At 52.7% G+C, this 16,564-nt stretch overlaps 1 protein-coding gene across 2 annotated transcripts in view; it reads left to right on the forward strand.

The window, feature by feature from the left end:
• The window catches only part of MYCBPAP (MYCBP associated protein), an 835,305-nt gene that overhangs the window by 187,182 nt on the left and 631,559 nt on the right, over positions 1-16,564 (forward strand). For both annotated transcript variants that reach the window (XM_085617113.1, XM_085617114.1), the window contains exons 5-6: positions 2,684-2,864; positions 4,809-4,921. In XM_085617113.1, the coding sequence (XP_085473239.1) occupies positions 2,684-2,864; positions 4,809-4,921 (294 nt within the window). The remainder of the gene's footprint in view (positions 1-2,683; positions 2,865-4,808; positions 4,922-16,564) is intronic.

Consider the following 16,564-nt stretch of genomic DNA (forward strand, 5'->3'; position numbering starts at 1 on the left):
GAGGCGTGGCTAAAATCGGAAAAAGGCAGGCGGGTGTCCCAGCGTGTAGGCGGGGCACGGGGGTGTGGCAAGAACCGAGAGGTGGGGACAGACCGACTTGTTACGAATACAACTGCAAAGTTTGAGTAAGCTGCGCTTCTACTCAAAGGGGCGTCTGGGCCAGTATCCAGTAGGTTCAAAAGGCTAAGCCTAGCGCCATAGCTTACCCTACCTTTTTGTTTACGCACTTTTGCAACCTTTTGTTGGACTTTAGATCACTTGTGAAAGCACTGTGATGCTCACAGAACATGTTCGCGCTACAGCAAACTGGATAAATAAAGAGAGGTGCTGTCTTTCAGGAAGGTTACGGAGGGCGGGTTCGGGTTTCAGGGACCTGCGTACCCTAGAGGGCGTGGTTAGCACAGAAGCAACGCTGAAGGGGCGGAGATAGCGCTAGTGAAGGGGCCTGTGTTTGTGAGGGGCTCTTGCAGTGGGGCGTGTCCTGGTGTCAGGGGCGTGTCTCTCTTGCCACAGCAGCCCGGCCCGACCCCCTCTGCCCCGTGTCCCGGGAACTGCGCTAAGAAAGGCCACAGAGCTTGGCGGAGCCTGATGGAGCCCCCGGCCTGAGGCGGCCATGGAGCCGTGCCTCCCGCTGCTGGTGCTGGTGAGCTGCGGCCTGCTGCTGCTCGCTGGCGGTGAGTCCGGTTTACAGCCGGGGAATGGGGGGCTATGTTTAGACGTGAGGGCGCAACAGGGAGATGTCTGGGGAAGTGGCTGCGGAAGCCCCTTCCCGCGCCGGTGGTGTCACCTTACAGCACTCACAGGAACTTTCGGGCGAGTTGAGAGCTGGAGGGAGCCATTGCCTTTGTCCCGGAGCCGCATTGTGCGGCTCTCTGGCATCTTCCTGGCTGCAGGCGCTGTTCAAAGCGCGGTGTGTCTCGCACTGATTGCCATGGCCCCCAAATGCACGCACACTGCACTTTGTCACGATGAGACCGACCTTTAGGGTCTATTACAGCACCTTTAGCGTGTGATACTTGCCTCGCACCACCTACGCCTGTAAACAGCGCATGCACAGACTGTTCTAAAAGTGCATGTACATACAGAATGCATGTGTACGAACTGCTAATGAGCCATGCATTCAAGCATAGAGTACTAGCCACAGCCGAGTGTCTTAATTTTACAAGCCATGCAAGTGCGTACAGCTACTACAATGTGCACACCTATAGACATGTACAAGCGGCAAAAGCTCCTTATTTACAAGCAAAGCGTGTCACTTCTCTGTTTAATGCATGGACGGACTGGGCTATTGTGTCTGCTTGCGGTAGCTCCGTTTCTCCGTACCGATTGCTCATGCTTTGGTTATGTTTGATACAATGCTCAAGTATCGATTACTGTAATAGTTTGTATATGTACAGCTTGCTACTTCATCTTGAACATGCACAGATAACTTTCTCTCTGCTCATACACTCCTTAGGCTCAGTCTGCACATGTGCTAACCACTTATACATTGTGCACATACATAGATCGTGTGGCTGTGCTCAAGCGTAGATCTCATGCGCATATCTTTTGTTAAGGCTTCGCCTGTGTCTCGTGTACCCGCTACTCCCACAGATAACTCCTCTTAAATTGCGTGCAAATGTACTCTCTGTGCCCACCTGCTGCTTGAGCTGATTCTGTGGGCCTTAAAATACAGGCTGCTTGTGCGTATCAAGTCTCTGTACACACAGGTAATATATATAGTGTACACTGCAGACCTTTATTTTGCAGTATACGTGTGCCTCAGCAGTGTGTGCCTTGATAGACTGCGCCTCCACTGCTGTCATGTATTTTACATTTGTATATGGTAACAAAAGGTTTGTGCTCCTATGCGGATTGTCCTTGCTGTTTGCATTTAATCGGCTCTACATGTCGGTCTGTGCCCGCAATCTTCACTCCTTACACTACCACTGGATTATACACCGAGGCTGCACCTTGGTGGCACCAGCTGTAGCCTAGGAGGCTTCCCAGTGCTTTGTGCAACTGTCTGTAGTGTCCGTGTACACGGGCCTGTCAGCGCGCGAAACAGTCCTTCACACTATTGTCGGTGTATGTTTTGGTCTGCTTTAGGTATGTTCTTGGAGATGTTATGGTATTTTTTTCAATGGAAGAACTACATGTATATTGCGCGGTGTATACCAGAACACAGATACCCGGCCCACGGCCTCTGAAAATGCATGCCTTTTCTCTGTTTGTTTTTCATTGCGTGTAAAATGTACCTTTTTTTTGTCATCACTGGTATCTATCTGCTCCTCCTTCTAGTTTTGCGAAGGTCTTTTATAAATATAGTTGTGTACACAGTCTGTGTCCCACCTGTTGTAAGCTTGAATTCCTTTTCGTCTTACCAGCTGTACGTGTGTTTATTTGTAGACATTGTGTTTTTTTTCCTGCCGCATCGGGATAATTGTTGACTTTTCCACATTGTTAATGCCTCCGCCGCTCTGTGTGTGGGTGGCTCTGTGTGGGTGCAAATGCAATAGGTCTCGCATTTGAGTGATTAAGCTATTGACATTGTAAATAACAATGCCGTTTCTTTAAATGTTTTAAAAACAAAAACAAACAAAAATAATGTCATGAGCAATGCCAATAGCTCTAACTTTAACAATGCCGAGACCATTGCATTGTTAATGCTTGTTAAAATCTGGTTTCTACCCTTCTCTTCTAGCTTCTTGAGCTGATCCCAGACCCCCCTTCTCCAGCCACCTTGCTTCAGTCTGCCATTACAGATGAGATGAAAGACAGAGGGACGGACGAGAGCTGCTGGGCTCCACCAAAGCAACACAGGGCGCTGGAAAACTGGAACTATCACATGGGCCTGAGGAAAGTGCAGATGAGGAATTTATCAAGTAAGTACTGAAGTATAACTTGGAAATCCGCCACCTCAGCAAGAGTGTGGGTAACATGGGTACAAGGGCCTCTCTAATCGCAGGTCAGTAAACATTAAGGCTGGGGTCCTGCAAGCAACGCAGCAGAGGTGAAGTTTGCCTGGTAGGGGACAAGCACAGAAGCACTTGAAAACAACCCCAACTGCTAGAAACTAGAATCTTGAAACACATTTTTCTGGGTCTGAAGAATCAAGCCTTCTAATCCTAGAAATATTAGTGCAAACAAGCGTTGAATACGAACACACATTCCTATGCCACAAACAATGTGAACTCTGTTGCAGGTAATGATTTTTACATAAACTTAACCTACCTCAGCACAACCTGTGGGGGATTTCTGGGCACCTCGAGAGGGTATAAACACGTTCTGTACTATGTCCCATCTCCAGTTCGCTCCCAGAAACAGACCCTGTCCAAAAATAACTCCCAACTCTCCATCCACGATTTCCTAAATGGAAGGCTCTCTCCTCTTTGGACTACCAGTGCCCAGTGGATTTTCTTCCCCGAGGCCTCAGGGGTGTCTCCACTCATGAAGAATATAGTCTAATCCATTGTAAAGTGACCTTTCTCTGACATCTATCTTGAAACCTTTAAGTTGGGGAGCATATCACAAAGATGGAGCGAGCCCCATTTACCTGGGATAAAGGTTAGTGGAGGACCCGCACGGATCCAGGGTGAGGTCCTGTCTCACTGCTAAATTAAAAGTCATTGATACTATGTTCAAAATGAATTTTTTAACTGGAAATTGGCACTTGTAAGCCTCCAGTTTCAGTATCTCGCACTTCACAGTTACATGTGAGAGCATCTCTAGGCGACGTCCTACGAGCTGCAAGTAAAAGGGATGTTCTGACTGTAATCAATAATCTAAATTGTTCTGAGGAAACAACCTGTTTGTGTTTTTGCAAATGGTTTAGACCGTTTTTGTCAATCAGACGTCGGCATTATTGTTTTTATATATTTCTGTTCTTTCTTGAGCACACAGTCTGCACGGTCATATGCTGTGGACCGTAGAAAAGTCCGAAAATATCACATAAACTCTTGAATACGATTGTGATTGACATGTAAACACTCAAGTTTCTAAAAAATATTGTACGCATTATTAAGAAAGGTATGCAATATATTGATCATTGGCATTAATTTAAATACTCGTACATATACAGTTTTAATTGAATATATCAAATTTTGTATGAAATAAATACCCAAAGGAACTCCCCTGTTACTGTAATTTGATACCCAGATTTTAAGAGTATAGAGGATGTTACCTCATTTTCCTTTGTAAGTAAAAGTGAGACACTGCCTTCCTTTGTACGGCTCCTCCCACTAGCACCTGGAGGAGAGACGCATTTGCTTCTCTACTTGGGGCTTGGAACATGCAGCTTGATCACAACCTACCTACGTGTCACCCTCCCCACAACACCCAGTTACCGACTGGATACGTGGATGGACAGAATAAACGGGTAAGGACAGCTCATCCTGACCAGGTCCCTCTTCTTGTACATCTAGCCTGACTCAGCCAGCCTGCTCTACAAGTAAAGTGGGATTGAGGGCTCTGTCACATTTGTAGACAGTGTGAATAGCAAGTGAGCGCCCTGTGGGTCATGCCTGAAGAAAGGGTATAGTCTGGGTATAGTAGGGATGAAGGTTCATATATACTTTGGGTTTGCAGTGCTGGTGTACCTGGGCACTGAACTGAGTCTTTACGTCCTTGTCTGGTGTTTGTTCCCATTCTGTACTCCCAGTGTAGAGTTGTTGACTTCTTGGTGTTATGCTCATGTCTCCAGCTCTGCTTACTGCTCCTATTGCAGGGGGACCTATAGTAGTCATGTCCCAGGTTTTGCTACAATCCTATGTAGAGTCTGATTCTTTTGCTTTCATTCCTTTGACACTTCTATGATTTGCTCCGACTAGAGCATCTAGCGAAACCTGCCGATGAGCTGCTCATGAACATCGATGACTACAGGATGATCCAGGAAGAGAGGAATCTGATTGATCGTTGCCTTCCTGCAATACAAGATGGGAAGGTGAGATATTTATTGGGCAGTGCTGTTTCTGACATGTTCAGTAATGTGTAGGATGGGCAGTGATAAACTGACAGATTAATTTAGCGAGACTTTGAGTGAACAGTCGTCTCATTTTGGATGAAGAGAAATAGCTAGTATGATTTTGTATTATTTTGGATTGAAACTTATTTTGTAAAAGTTAAAAATGACCCAAACGTGTGACTTGTTGGCTGTACGGGCATGCCTATTGAAATAGTTACTCACTTTAGTAACTGGTGTGTGAATACTGCCCCTCTAAATAAACCTGTGCTGAGACCTGCATTCCATCACCAACATGGGAAGGGGTGATTCAGGGCATGTTATGAAGCAGGGAACATTATCTGTTATCTGAGCCAGCCCTCTTCAAAATAGTAGGCCTAAAATTTTGAGATTGTTTTGGATGCTTTTAATAGTTAGCTAAGATTAGAATGGAGAGAGGACAATACAGTCTAGTTTCCCTTGTTAAAATCATTTTTTTGGACTTTGAAAATTTGTTAGAATAAAGGCTTACATGCTTTCAACAAATCCTCTGTTGTCTAGTAATTTTATGAAACTCCATTCCTTCTTATCAAGTGCCTTCTCAGCATCTAATTTGATACAAATGTATCTAGTTTTGGTTCATTCTGCTATATGAATGAAAAGCTAACAATAGATGTAAATTATGCGTTGCCAGTCTATTCCTCATGATTCCAGCCTGATTTCAGGTTAAGTCTTATTGGGTTAAAAGAGGTGACCAAAATCTTTAGGAATTTTTTCACATTTCTATTTAACAATGCGATTGGCCTTTATGATTCCTGCTCAACAGACACACATCATTGATTGTTATGGTTTTAATTAACTAAACACTACATTTTGATATTGATATAGAACAGAGATGCATGTTAGTGAGACCCTGCTCCAGCCACGCCCCCTTCACCACCTCTTAAAGGGAAGCGTTTTCTCTACTGTTTAGTGTTCATGATTATCACTAATGGTGCCGTGAAAGAGAAGTAAACTTACCTATTATCCTAGTTCTCTCAGTTGAATCTCTGTTGAAATCCTAAGCAAATCTCCTTTTTCCTGGTCTAATGAAGGAAATATTGATTTTTGTACTAGGCAGAGTCTTAAATCTCGGATCACACAAACCGGAGCATCTGAAACTGCTAGAGCTTGATGGGATACTGGTGGAGTGTGCTTCCTTAAAGGACGAATGTCAGTTTCCAGCCTTTGAAGGTTGCGGCCTGCCTAGTTAAATTCTGCTTGTTTTCTCTTATTTTTCCTTCAAAAAATGTCCCATGAAAGAGTTTTACTTCCTAGTTTTTGATTAAACCAGTCGTGTTCTTTAAAATAGAATTGGCTTCATTTTTTTTCTTTTAAATACACAATTTAATGTATCTGATTGCCTAAATTATATTTTTGTTTTTTTTAAATTGACTTACTTTCTAAAGCAAAGTATTTCATATATATATTTAATGTAAAGTCTTCGCTATCTCATGTACGAACTGGACTATTCAGTGCATGGAGTTCAATGGGAATTACCCTGATGGAGAAGTAGGATTACAGCTAAGTAGCTTTTTCATTTTAAAGCTCTTAAGCACTTGTTATGATACCATAAAATATAAGGCTAAAAGGGGCCGGTATATAAGAGTAACTAGATTGATCGACTGTTCTTTTTTTTTTTTTTTTTTTGAAACCGTTTATTGCAATCTCAAGAATATACAAGTATGGGCCTACAACCTTTCGGCCGGCCGCTAGAATGACAGGAGCATATGACATACGTACAAAAACACTTGGCGTTGCAAAGGAGCAAAATAGGAGGTACCAGCGTCGTGGGCCACATCACTCTGACCCCACAATACGGTTTCATTTTATACAAACAACACAAAAACCACACCCGCAAGGCAACCTGCAATCGAAAGTAACAGCACGTGCTCCCCGAATGGGGGACCCCAGCCATCCACAGGAGTCTAAAGAGGGGAAGGGGAACAAATCGAGGACTGGGGGAATTCCGTGCTCAGGGCTAGGGAAAGGAGTCAACTAAGGGGACGGGGCTGGTGAGGCCGCAGGCAGCAGTGGTGGCGCGCAGATACCCCCGCGGTAGGCTTTCCAAGGGCCCCATACTTTCACCCATGCCCCAGGCTTACCCCTCGCCACATACACCACCTTTTCTCGGAACATGCACCAATCCATGTGTTCTTTCCAGGCCGACACCGCCGGGGGCCTCTGGGATCCCCACAGTTGAGCAATGTCACGCTTAGCTATCATATATCCCAAAGTCACCCATCGCGTCTGCGGAACCGAGTAGTCAGTTGGTTCCCACACATTCAGCAGGCATCTCCTCGCTTCGGGCAGCAGCTCGATATGCGTAACCACTCGCAGGACCTCATGCACACCACGCCAGAATCGCTCCACCTTCGGGCATTCCCACAAAATATGCAAAAAAGTCGCCAAAGCACCACACCCACGTTTACACAACCCATCCTCAGCATAGCCCATACGCAGACGCCTTGGCCCCGTCATGTAAACCCGATGGAGTATCTTAATCTGGACGAAGCGAAGGCGAGCCGGTATGGCCACCTCCTTCGGAGAGGCCACCGCGGAAATCCAGTCTTCGTCGTCCAACTCCAGCCCGTCGGCAACCCAAGCCTCGCGGAGGCCAGTCAGCAGGCCCGAGCGGTCATTAATCAATTTTTTGTAAATAAGGGAGATCGTGCTGTCTGGAACGTGGCCATCCAGCACTCTATCCTCCAGGGGGGAAGACTCCGGGATGGAGGCGACGTCCGGGAAGACTGAGCCCAGTGCGTGACGGACCTGCAAGTACCGAAAGTATTCACTGCCCTGCAGCTGAAACTCCGTCTGCAGCGCCTCGAATGTTTTAAATCCCCCTCTCGTCCAGAGGTCCCCCACTTTACTGATGCCGATCGTGTCCCACTTCTCGAAGCCCTTCGAGGTCCACAGGGAGCCCAATCTCTCAGACGCGTACAACGGTGATGCCCGGGTCAAACGGTCCTTCCACCCCATAGCTGCGTTAGCCGCGTGCCATACTCGTACCATGACACGCGTAGGTCCCGTCAGGCGGGGGCCGGGCGCGCCAGAGTAGAGCGCTCGATTATAGTCGCCACCAGGCAGGAGCATCTTGTCCATTTCAAATGCCGGGTTTAAGGCGGGCCCGTAAAGGCCATGATTAATTGCAGCTAGCTGGGAGGCCCAGTAATACCGTTTAATATCCGGGAGGGCAATCCCCCCGTCGTACCATGGGAGCGTCAACTTCGCCAGGGCAATACGCGGCCTCCCGTCCCAGAACAGGCGGCGCTGTAGACTCTCCACCTCACGGAAGTAGCGCGCCGGGACTAAATCCATAGTGTTCTGGAGAGCGTACAGGAAGCGTGGCAACGACATCATCTTAAACAATGCCGCCCGGCCGAGCGGCGAAAGCGGCAGGCGCCGCCAGCGCGCGACGTCCTCCTTCAAGCGCTGGAGGGGGGGAAGCAAATTCCGCTCGTAGCGGGCCTCCGGGTCCAGAGTAATGTAAACCCCCAGGAACCGAAACCCCTGTGAGGCAATCTGGATCGGACAGCCCCGCGGGAGGACGGGAGCCTCCCCGGTAAGCACATACACACATGATTTAGCCCAGTTGATGACAAGGCCTGAGTTACGGCCGAATGAGCGCAAAACATCAACCAGGACAATCAGTGATTTACGCGGGGAGGCTAGGTACAAAAGGATATCGTCAGCGTATAGGGACACGCGGTCCTCATACTCGGGGGTCCAACGGAGACCACGGATGGAAGGGTGCCACCGCAGCCACTCCGCCAGGGGTTCCAAGGCCAGTGCGAACAGGAGCGGCGACAAGGGACAGCCCTGTTGCGTGCCCCGTCCCAGCTCGAATGGGACCGATACTCTTCCATTCACCACCACCTGCGCCAATGGGCCCGAATACAACAATTTGACCCAGCTAATGAACCCCGGGCCAAATCCAAACTTCGCCAGCATAGCCCAGATGTATGGCCACTCGAGCGTGTCAAACGCCATGGTGGCGTCTAAGGACGCCAATATGGCCGGCTCCCGCACAAACGGGACACGCGCGAGCACCCCGTGCAAGCGCCGCAGATTAAGGGCCGTGTTGCGATGGGGAATAAAGCCGGACTGGTCTTGGTGGACCAGATCGCCCACCACGCCGACCAGCTGGTTGGCTAGCACCTTGGCGAGGATTTTGGGCTCCGCATTCAAGAGCGAGATAGGCCGGTAGGATGTAACCCGGTCTCGAGGTCTCCCTTCCTTGTGGATCACCACAATTGTAGCCAGACGTTGGTCCGGCGGGAGGGAGCCCAGCGAGTGGGCCGCCAGGAACATCGCACGGAGGTGGGGTGCCAGTACATCCGGTCGCAGCTTATACAGCTCGATAGGGATGCTGTTCGGGCCCATGGCCTTGCCGGATGCGACCGAGCGTATGGCGAGGGCAATTTCGTCGGAGGTAGGAGCGGCATCTAACGACACCCTGTCCTCCACCGAAAGGGAAGGCAGCGCGATATCCCTAAGCAGGGCATGGGAATCCTCCTCCGAGCAGGGAGAAACCGGGGAATACACCTCGCGGAAATAATCCGCGAAGCAAGAGACAATGTCTTCTGGCTCGGTGACACGCACGCCATCCGTCCTCTCAATCAGCGGGACCACACGACTCGCTCTCTCCTTTTTATCCAACCATGCAAGCAATTTACCAGCCTTATCACCCACATCATACAGTCGCCCCTGTTGCTCTCTATAGAGGCCCCTGGCTGCCTCCGTAACGAGGGCCCTGTAGGCCGCCTGCTTAAGTTGTAGGACATGTAGTGCAGCATCCGTCACCCCACCCTCTAGATCACCCTCCAATTCAGCGATTTCGGCCTCCACCCGGGTCACCTCCTCCTGCTCGCGCCTCCGGGCATGGGAAATAAAGGAGAGGGCCTCCCCTCTAAGAACTGTTTTGAAGGCTTCCCACAGGGAGATAGCCGAAGGGACGGACCCCGCATTCTCATCGAAATACCGCTGCAAGGATTTAATCAAATCAGCGCGAATGGTGGTGTCGCGCAGGTACCAGGCATTGATTGGAGCTACTCTGCCCTCCCCCCTCGGGAAGACATCAATTTGCAACAGGAGCGGGGAGTGATCTGAAATACCCCGCGCCAAATGGCGCACCTCTCCTACCCTCCCAACATAGGCCGCAGGGACAAGGACAAAATCAAGCCGTGAGAGGCTACCATGGGCACCCGAGTGGAAAGTGTACTGCAGCTGCGTGGGATGTTTTAAGCGCCAGCAGTCCACCAATCCCAGTGTATCTAAGAAGCCGGACAGCCACGCCTGCGCCCGGGGGAGGTCCCTAGGGGGGTGACGATCCACGGTCCCAGAAACCACCGCATTGAAGTCCCCCCCAACCACCAGAAGCCCCCCCGGAAGGTCAAGGAGGAGGCGCCCTAGGTCTGCAAAAGTCGTAGACTGTAACCCCGGTGGGACGTACACTGAGACAAAGACAACTACTTTACCCTCCATTCTCCCCACTAAGACAGTGTAGCGTCCCCTCTCATCATGGCGCACCTCGTCTATTTCCAACGGGAGCGAGTTCTTCACCATGATGCCCACCCCCCGTGAGCCCGACGTGAAGCCCGAGTGGGCCACCAAGCGAGAACCACGCCGATTCATGGCACAAAAGGAATTACCAATAAGGTGTGTCTCCTGCAGAAAGACCACATCTGGCGAAAGTCGTTTCAAATACTGCAGGACCACACCTCGCTTAATCCTATCCCCCAGTCCGTTAACGTTCCAGGACAATAAAGTCAGGTCCCTACCCCCCATCACATACAGAAGCCATCATTCGTCCCCCGGAGAGCACCTTAAAAATACCAATACAATAAAGGGTTTGCCTTGCGGTAAAAACAAACAACACCCCACCCCAACCCACCCATCCCAACAGAACTCCCCCCTCCCTGCACCCCTGCATGAGCCCAAACAGCCCCCCCAAAGTGCAGTGTGCCTGTCGCCCCATGAATGATTAAACTAACTAGTCCCCCAGAGGAGGAGGGAGAGCCCCCAAGAGACCCCGTACCACCTCCACAGGAGGGAGACTTAACGAACAGTCAAAAATGACGACAATGTTGTCCAGAGCGAGGCGTACTATTAGTCCCTCAGTCCTGATCCGGCGAGCCCTCCCCTCCAACCGCGCACCCCCCCGGCCCCGATCCCCGGGCAAGGAGTCCAACCAGTCCCCGGCTGCCTCGGGACGATCAAAAAAGTGCGTGCGGCCATCCACCTCCACCCGCAACTTAGCTGGAAAAAGCATCGCATACTTGAGGTTCAGGTCCCGTAGACGACGTTTGACTCCGAGAAAGCTCAGTCTCTGCTTCTGGACCGCTGGGGTGAAATCAGGATAGAAGTTTACATCCATATTGTCAAGTCTGACCGGTCCTTGTTGCCTAGAAGTCTGAAGAATAGCGTCTCTGTCCCGAAAGTTGAAAATCCGGGCAATGAGAGGCCTCGGAGGGGCTCCGGTCTTAGGTCTTCCTCCGGGAACCCTGTGGGCACGTTCCACCGCAAAGAATTTACTCAGCCCCCGGGGCTGGAGATGGGTGAGAATCAGGTCCTCCACAAACAGGTCCGCCGCCGCCTCCTCACGTCCCTCCGGCACCCCGACAATGCGGACATTGTTCCTCCGGGCCCGACCCTCGGAATCCTCCAGTCGACGATCCATCAGGGCGCTCGCCTGGCCAAGCCGGCGCACCTCCTTTTGGAGGGCCGCCACGTCCGCTGTAAGGCCCGAGGTGGTGTGGGCCAAAGAATCGACCCGGTCATTGGTCTTGGATAAATCGGCCCTCACCAGGCCAACATCCACGTGGACCGAGTCAATCTTTTGCGCCAGTGTGTCAAAGCGCTGGTCCACCGAGGCCTTCATCTCGGCGATAGCGCCCATGACGTCTCGCAGGGTCAGATCCGCGGGCAGCGCAGGAGCATCAGTCGGGCCCTCAGGGGACCTATGCGGCACCTCGGGAGATCCCTTCTGGAGGGTGTAGCGGTCCATGCTGTTGGACTGATGGGCTGCGCCACGGCGGGTCGATTTCACCTTTGCCCGGTCGCCATCTTGCTTTGTGGACATGGTTCCAGTCCCCAAATCGTGCCGATCACCTCGGAAAAGGCCGACAAACCAGTTCACGGGCTCCGGGGGGGGGGGGGCCACCACAGGTCCGCAGGACGGATCACAGCCGGCGGGCCAGCAGGGCACCCCAACGAGGCCACACCACCGCACACCGCCCCGCAACCCAACCTCGCCTACGCAGCAAGGAGGGTGCAAAAGCGAAAGTGAAAGTGCGGGGTACGCGAGTCGCCCAGCCCTGCCCGCCGCTGTTGATCACTTTGTCTCCGGATCACCCCGCAACTCCAATCCGGGGGGCCGGCGTGGAGAAGGCCGCAAATCTCAATCGGTGCTCCCGCCGGTGTCCGAGGTCCAATTTGGAAACGGAAAACGGGTGACACCTCAGCTCGGGCTCACCTACACAGTCCCCTCATCTAGGACAGGATATTTTCAGGATTTATGTAGGAGGTCACGGAGGTCCTCGGGAGCCTCGCACCTACGCGGCCATCTTGGTTGCGCGCTAGGCTCCTCCTGATCGACTGTTCTTGCTGTTAGATTAAGAAATTTGAATGAGATGATTTCACTGAGTAACGTCTGAAATTCTTGTTTTAGCAGTGTGTCTTGTGCAATGTTCAATGTAGCAACAAAAATGGACGACTGTGGCTATATTTCCAGGGAGCAGTTGGTGAAGAGGCGTGACTAGTGACATGCTGGATGAAACAACATGTTAGAGCCATCTGTTGGAGCAACGTTTGATAGCTTATTGAATGGAGTGACGTTTTAGGTTTTCGCCTGCACAGCTTGTACGCTGTGCTTGTGAAATCTATTGTAGTAAATATATCTTAAAAGGGGCTTACATCCACCCCCTTGCTTTACTTGCTTTTCATTGGTTTCTGTGCTTGCCACTTACTTTTCCTCCATCTCTATTGGCTGCAGCAAACTGTTTCCTGTTGGTTACTGTCCGCGAGGCGGGGAGCTGTGACCTGACCTGACCTGGTCAGTGCCGGTCGCTCCACCCGCTGCGTGGCCCACCTGCGTGTGCCTAGTCCCCGTTTGCTGCCGCCACTGCCAGTAACTGTTTCTTGGATTGTTATTGTATTTTATTTTATTGTATTGTGCCAGTACTCTGTTTCTCCCGCTGTTGTGCCCCTGACTGTTTGCCTGCTATCGCCGTTTTCCTCCCCCTGTTTGCCACTGTCGTGCCCCTGATTGCATTTCTGTTCTCTCCGTTCTCCCGCTGATCCACCCCGCTCCCCGCTCCCTGCCGCTGCTCCCCCGCGGCCCCACCCCCGTTCCTTCAGCCTCACCTCGCATCGCTCCCCTCCCCACTCGCCACCCCGCTCCCGCCTCCCAGCTGCTCCTCCCTCCCACTGAGTACTTAAGGTGGTGTCCGCGAGGCGGGGAGCTGTGACCTGACCTGACCTGGTCAGTGTCGGTCGCTCCACCCGCCGCGTGGCCCACCTGCGTGTGCCTAGTCCCCGTTTGCCGCCGCCACTGCCGCCACTGCCATTAACTGTTTCTTGGATTGTTATTGTATTTTATTTTATTGTATTGTGCCAGTACTCTGTTTCTCCCGCTGTTGTGCCCCTGACTGTTTGCCTGCTATCGCCGTTTTGCTCCCCCTGTTTGCCACTGTCGTGCCCCTGATTGCATTTCTGTTCTCTCCGTTCTCCCGCTGATCCACCCCGCTCCCCGCTCCCTGCCGCTGCTCCCCCGCGGCCCCACCCCCGTTCCTTCAGCCTCACCTCGCATCGCTCCCCTCCCCACTCGCCACCCCGCTCCCGCCTCCCAGCTGCTCCTCCCTCGCTCCGCCCCCTCCACTCTCCATTTATGGCAGAGTCCGCACGTCCGCGCAGCGTTCTTGCGCAGCGGGTGCGCCAAAGGCAAGCCCGTCTGCGCCTGGACCGCGCCCAGCGCCAGACCCCCTGGCCCCCGCAGATGCCATCCCACCCGCCGGACGTATGACGCCGCCACCCTCAGTGCACTCAACACCGGACGCCTCCCCGGCTGCCACCAAGCCACCCCAGGACGCACCAACGGACCCTTCACCTGCCAATCCTGCAAGTTCCCCTGCATCCGGACCTGCAACCGACCCGCACCCGCCAAGCCAAGCACCAACAGCAACCACCTGAAGTGCATCCTGCTCAACACCCGCTCCGTCCACAGACACGCCGTGGAACTATGGAACCTGCTCAACACCACATCTCCGGACGTCGCCTTCCTCACGGAGACCTGGATGAACGCCTCTTCAGCACCCGACATCGCCATAGCCATCCCGGACGGATACAAGATCACCCGGAGGGACCGCGTCAACCAGACGGGAGGAGGCATCGCCATCGTCCACTAGAACACCATCCGCATCACGACCAACTCCGAAGACACCCTCACAGCCGCCGAACATCTTCACTTCCAGATACACACCGACCCCAAGACCACACTCAGAGGCACCCTCATCTACAGACCCCCAGGACCCCGCACACAATTCAGCGAAGACATCGCAGACTTCATCAGCCCACACGCCCTCCCCGCCGCTGACTACATCCTCCTAGGGGACCTCAACCTCCACCTGGTAAACAACAACGACAACAACACCACCACCCTACTGGACAACCTCGCCAACCTCGGACTCAAGCAACTGGTGAACACCCCCACCCACTACGCCGGACACACGCTCGACCCAATCTTCTCCTCCAGCCACTCCACCGGACTCCACTGGACAGACCACAGCTGCGTCCACTTCAGCTTCAGAAAGACCACCACTCACCACCTCCCGCAACAGGTCCCCCGCAGGAACTGGAACAAGATCACCACCGACCAGCTCACCACATCACTGAACCACAACCCTCCCGCCAGATCAACGGACCCCAACCAAGCAGCCCACAACCTCGCACAGTGGATCACCAACTGCGCCGACGACCTTGCACCCCTGAAAACCCATCCCAGCAGGCCCGGAAGCAAGAAAGCCCTGTGGTTCAACGGCGACCTCAAGAACTCCAAGAAGAACTGCCGCACCCTCGAGAAAGCCTGGTGAAAGAACCCGACCACAGACAACATGACCGCCCTCAAGCACGCCACCCGCAAACACCACCAGCTGATCCACACCACCAAGAAGACAGCATTCAAGGAACGACTAGACAACAACGCACACAACAGCAAGGAGCTCTTCAGTATCGTCAAAGAGCTCTACAACCCCAGCGCCGGAATCAACGACATCACTCCCTTACAAGACCTCTGCGACTCACTCGCCACGTTCTTCCACAGCAAGATCGCAGACATACACAACAGCTTCAGCGAACAGACCACGCACCCCACCACTGAACCAACGCCCCCCACCACCACCCTCCGCGACTGGACCCCAGTCAACACCGAAGACACCATCCGCACGATGAACACCATCCACTCCGGATCGCCAACCGACCCATGCCCTCACCACGTCTTCAACAAGGCCGACTCCGTCATCGCGCCCCATCTCCGGGACATCATCAACTGCTCCTTCAACACCGCCACCTTCCCGTAGAGCTGGAAACACGCCAAACTCAGCGCCCTCCTGAAGAAACCATCAGCAGACCCCACCGACCTCAAGAACTACCGCCCCATCTCGCTCCTCCCGTTTCCTGCCAAAGTCATCGAGAAGACCGTCAACAGACAGCTGGCCGCCTTCCTCGAGACGAACGGATCCCTCGACCACTCACAGTCCGGCTTCCGAGCCAATCACAGCACCGAGACCGCCCTCATCGCAGCCACCGACGACATCCGAACCCTGCTCGACAACGGGGAAACAGCGGCCCTCATCCTCCTGGACTTCTCCGCAGCGTTCGATACTGTCTGCCACCGCACCCTAGTACAACGCCTCAGCAACGTCGGAATCCAAGAGAAGGCACTGGAGTGGATCATGTCGTTCCTCGCCAGAAGAACCCAGAGAGTCTGCCTCACCCGTTCAGATCTGAGGCCACCGAAGTCATCTGCGGCGTACCACAAGGATCATCACTCAGCCCCACCCTCTTCAACGTGTACATGAGCCCCCTCGCAGCCATCGCACGCCAACACAGCCTCAACATCATCTCCTACACCAACGACACCCAGCTGATCCTCTCCCTCACCAACGACCCCGCCACCGCCAGAACCAACCTACACGAAGGGATGAGAAAAGTAGCCGAGTGGATGAAGAACAGCCGCCTGAAACTGAACTCCGACAAGACGGAAGTCCTCATCCTCGGATCATCACCATCTGCCTGGGACGACTCTTGGTGGCCCCCAGCCCTAGGCAGCGCACCCAAACCAACGGACCACGCACGCAACCTGGGCTTCATCCTGGACTCCTACCTGTCTATGACCAGACAAGTCAACGCCGTCTCGTCTTCATGTTTCAACATCCTTCGCATGCTCCGAAAGATCTTCCGATGGATCCCCACCGAAACCAGGAAGACGGTCACCCAGGCACATGTCACCAGCCGACTGGACTACGGAAACACCCTCTACACCGGAACCACAGCCAAACTGCAAAAAAGACTCCCAACGCATCCAGAACGCCTCCGCACGACTCATCC

The sequence above is a fragment of the Triturus cristatus genome, chromosome 7, assembly GCF_964204655.1.
Source record: "Triturus cristatus chromosome 7, aTriCri1.1, whole genome shotgun sequence".
Lineage (NCBI taxonomy): Eukaryota > Metazoa > Chordata > Amphibia > Caudata > Salamandridae > Triturus > Triturus cristatus.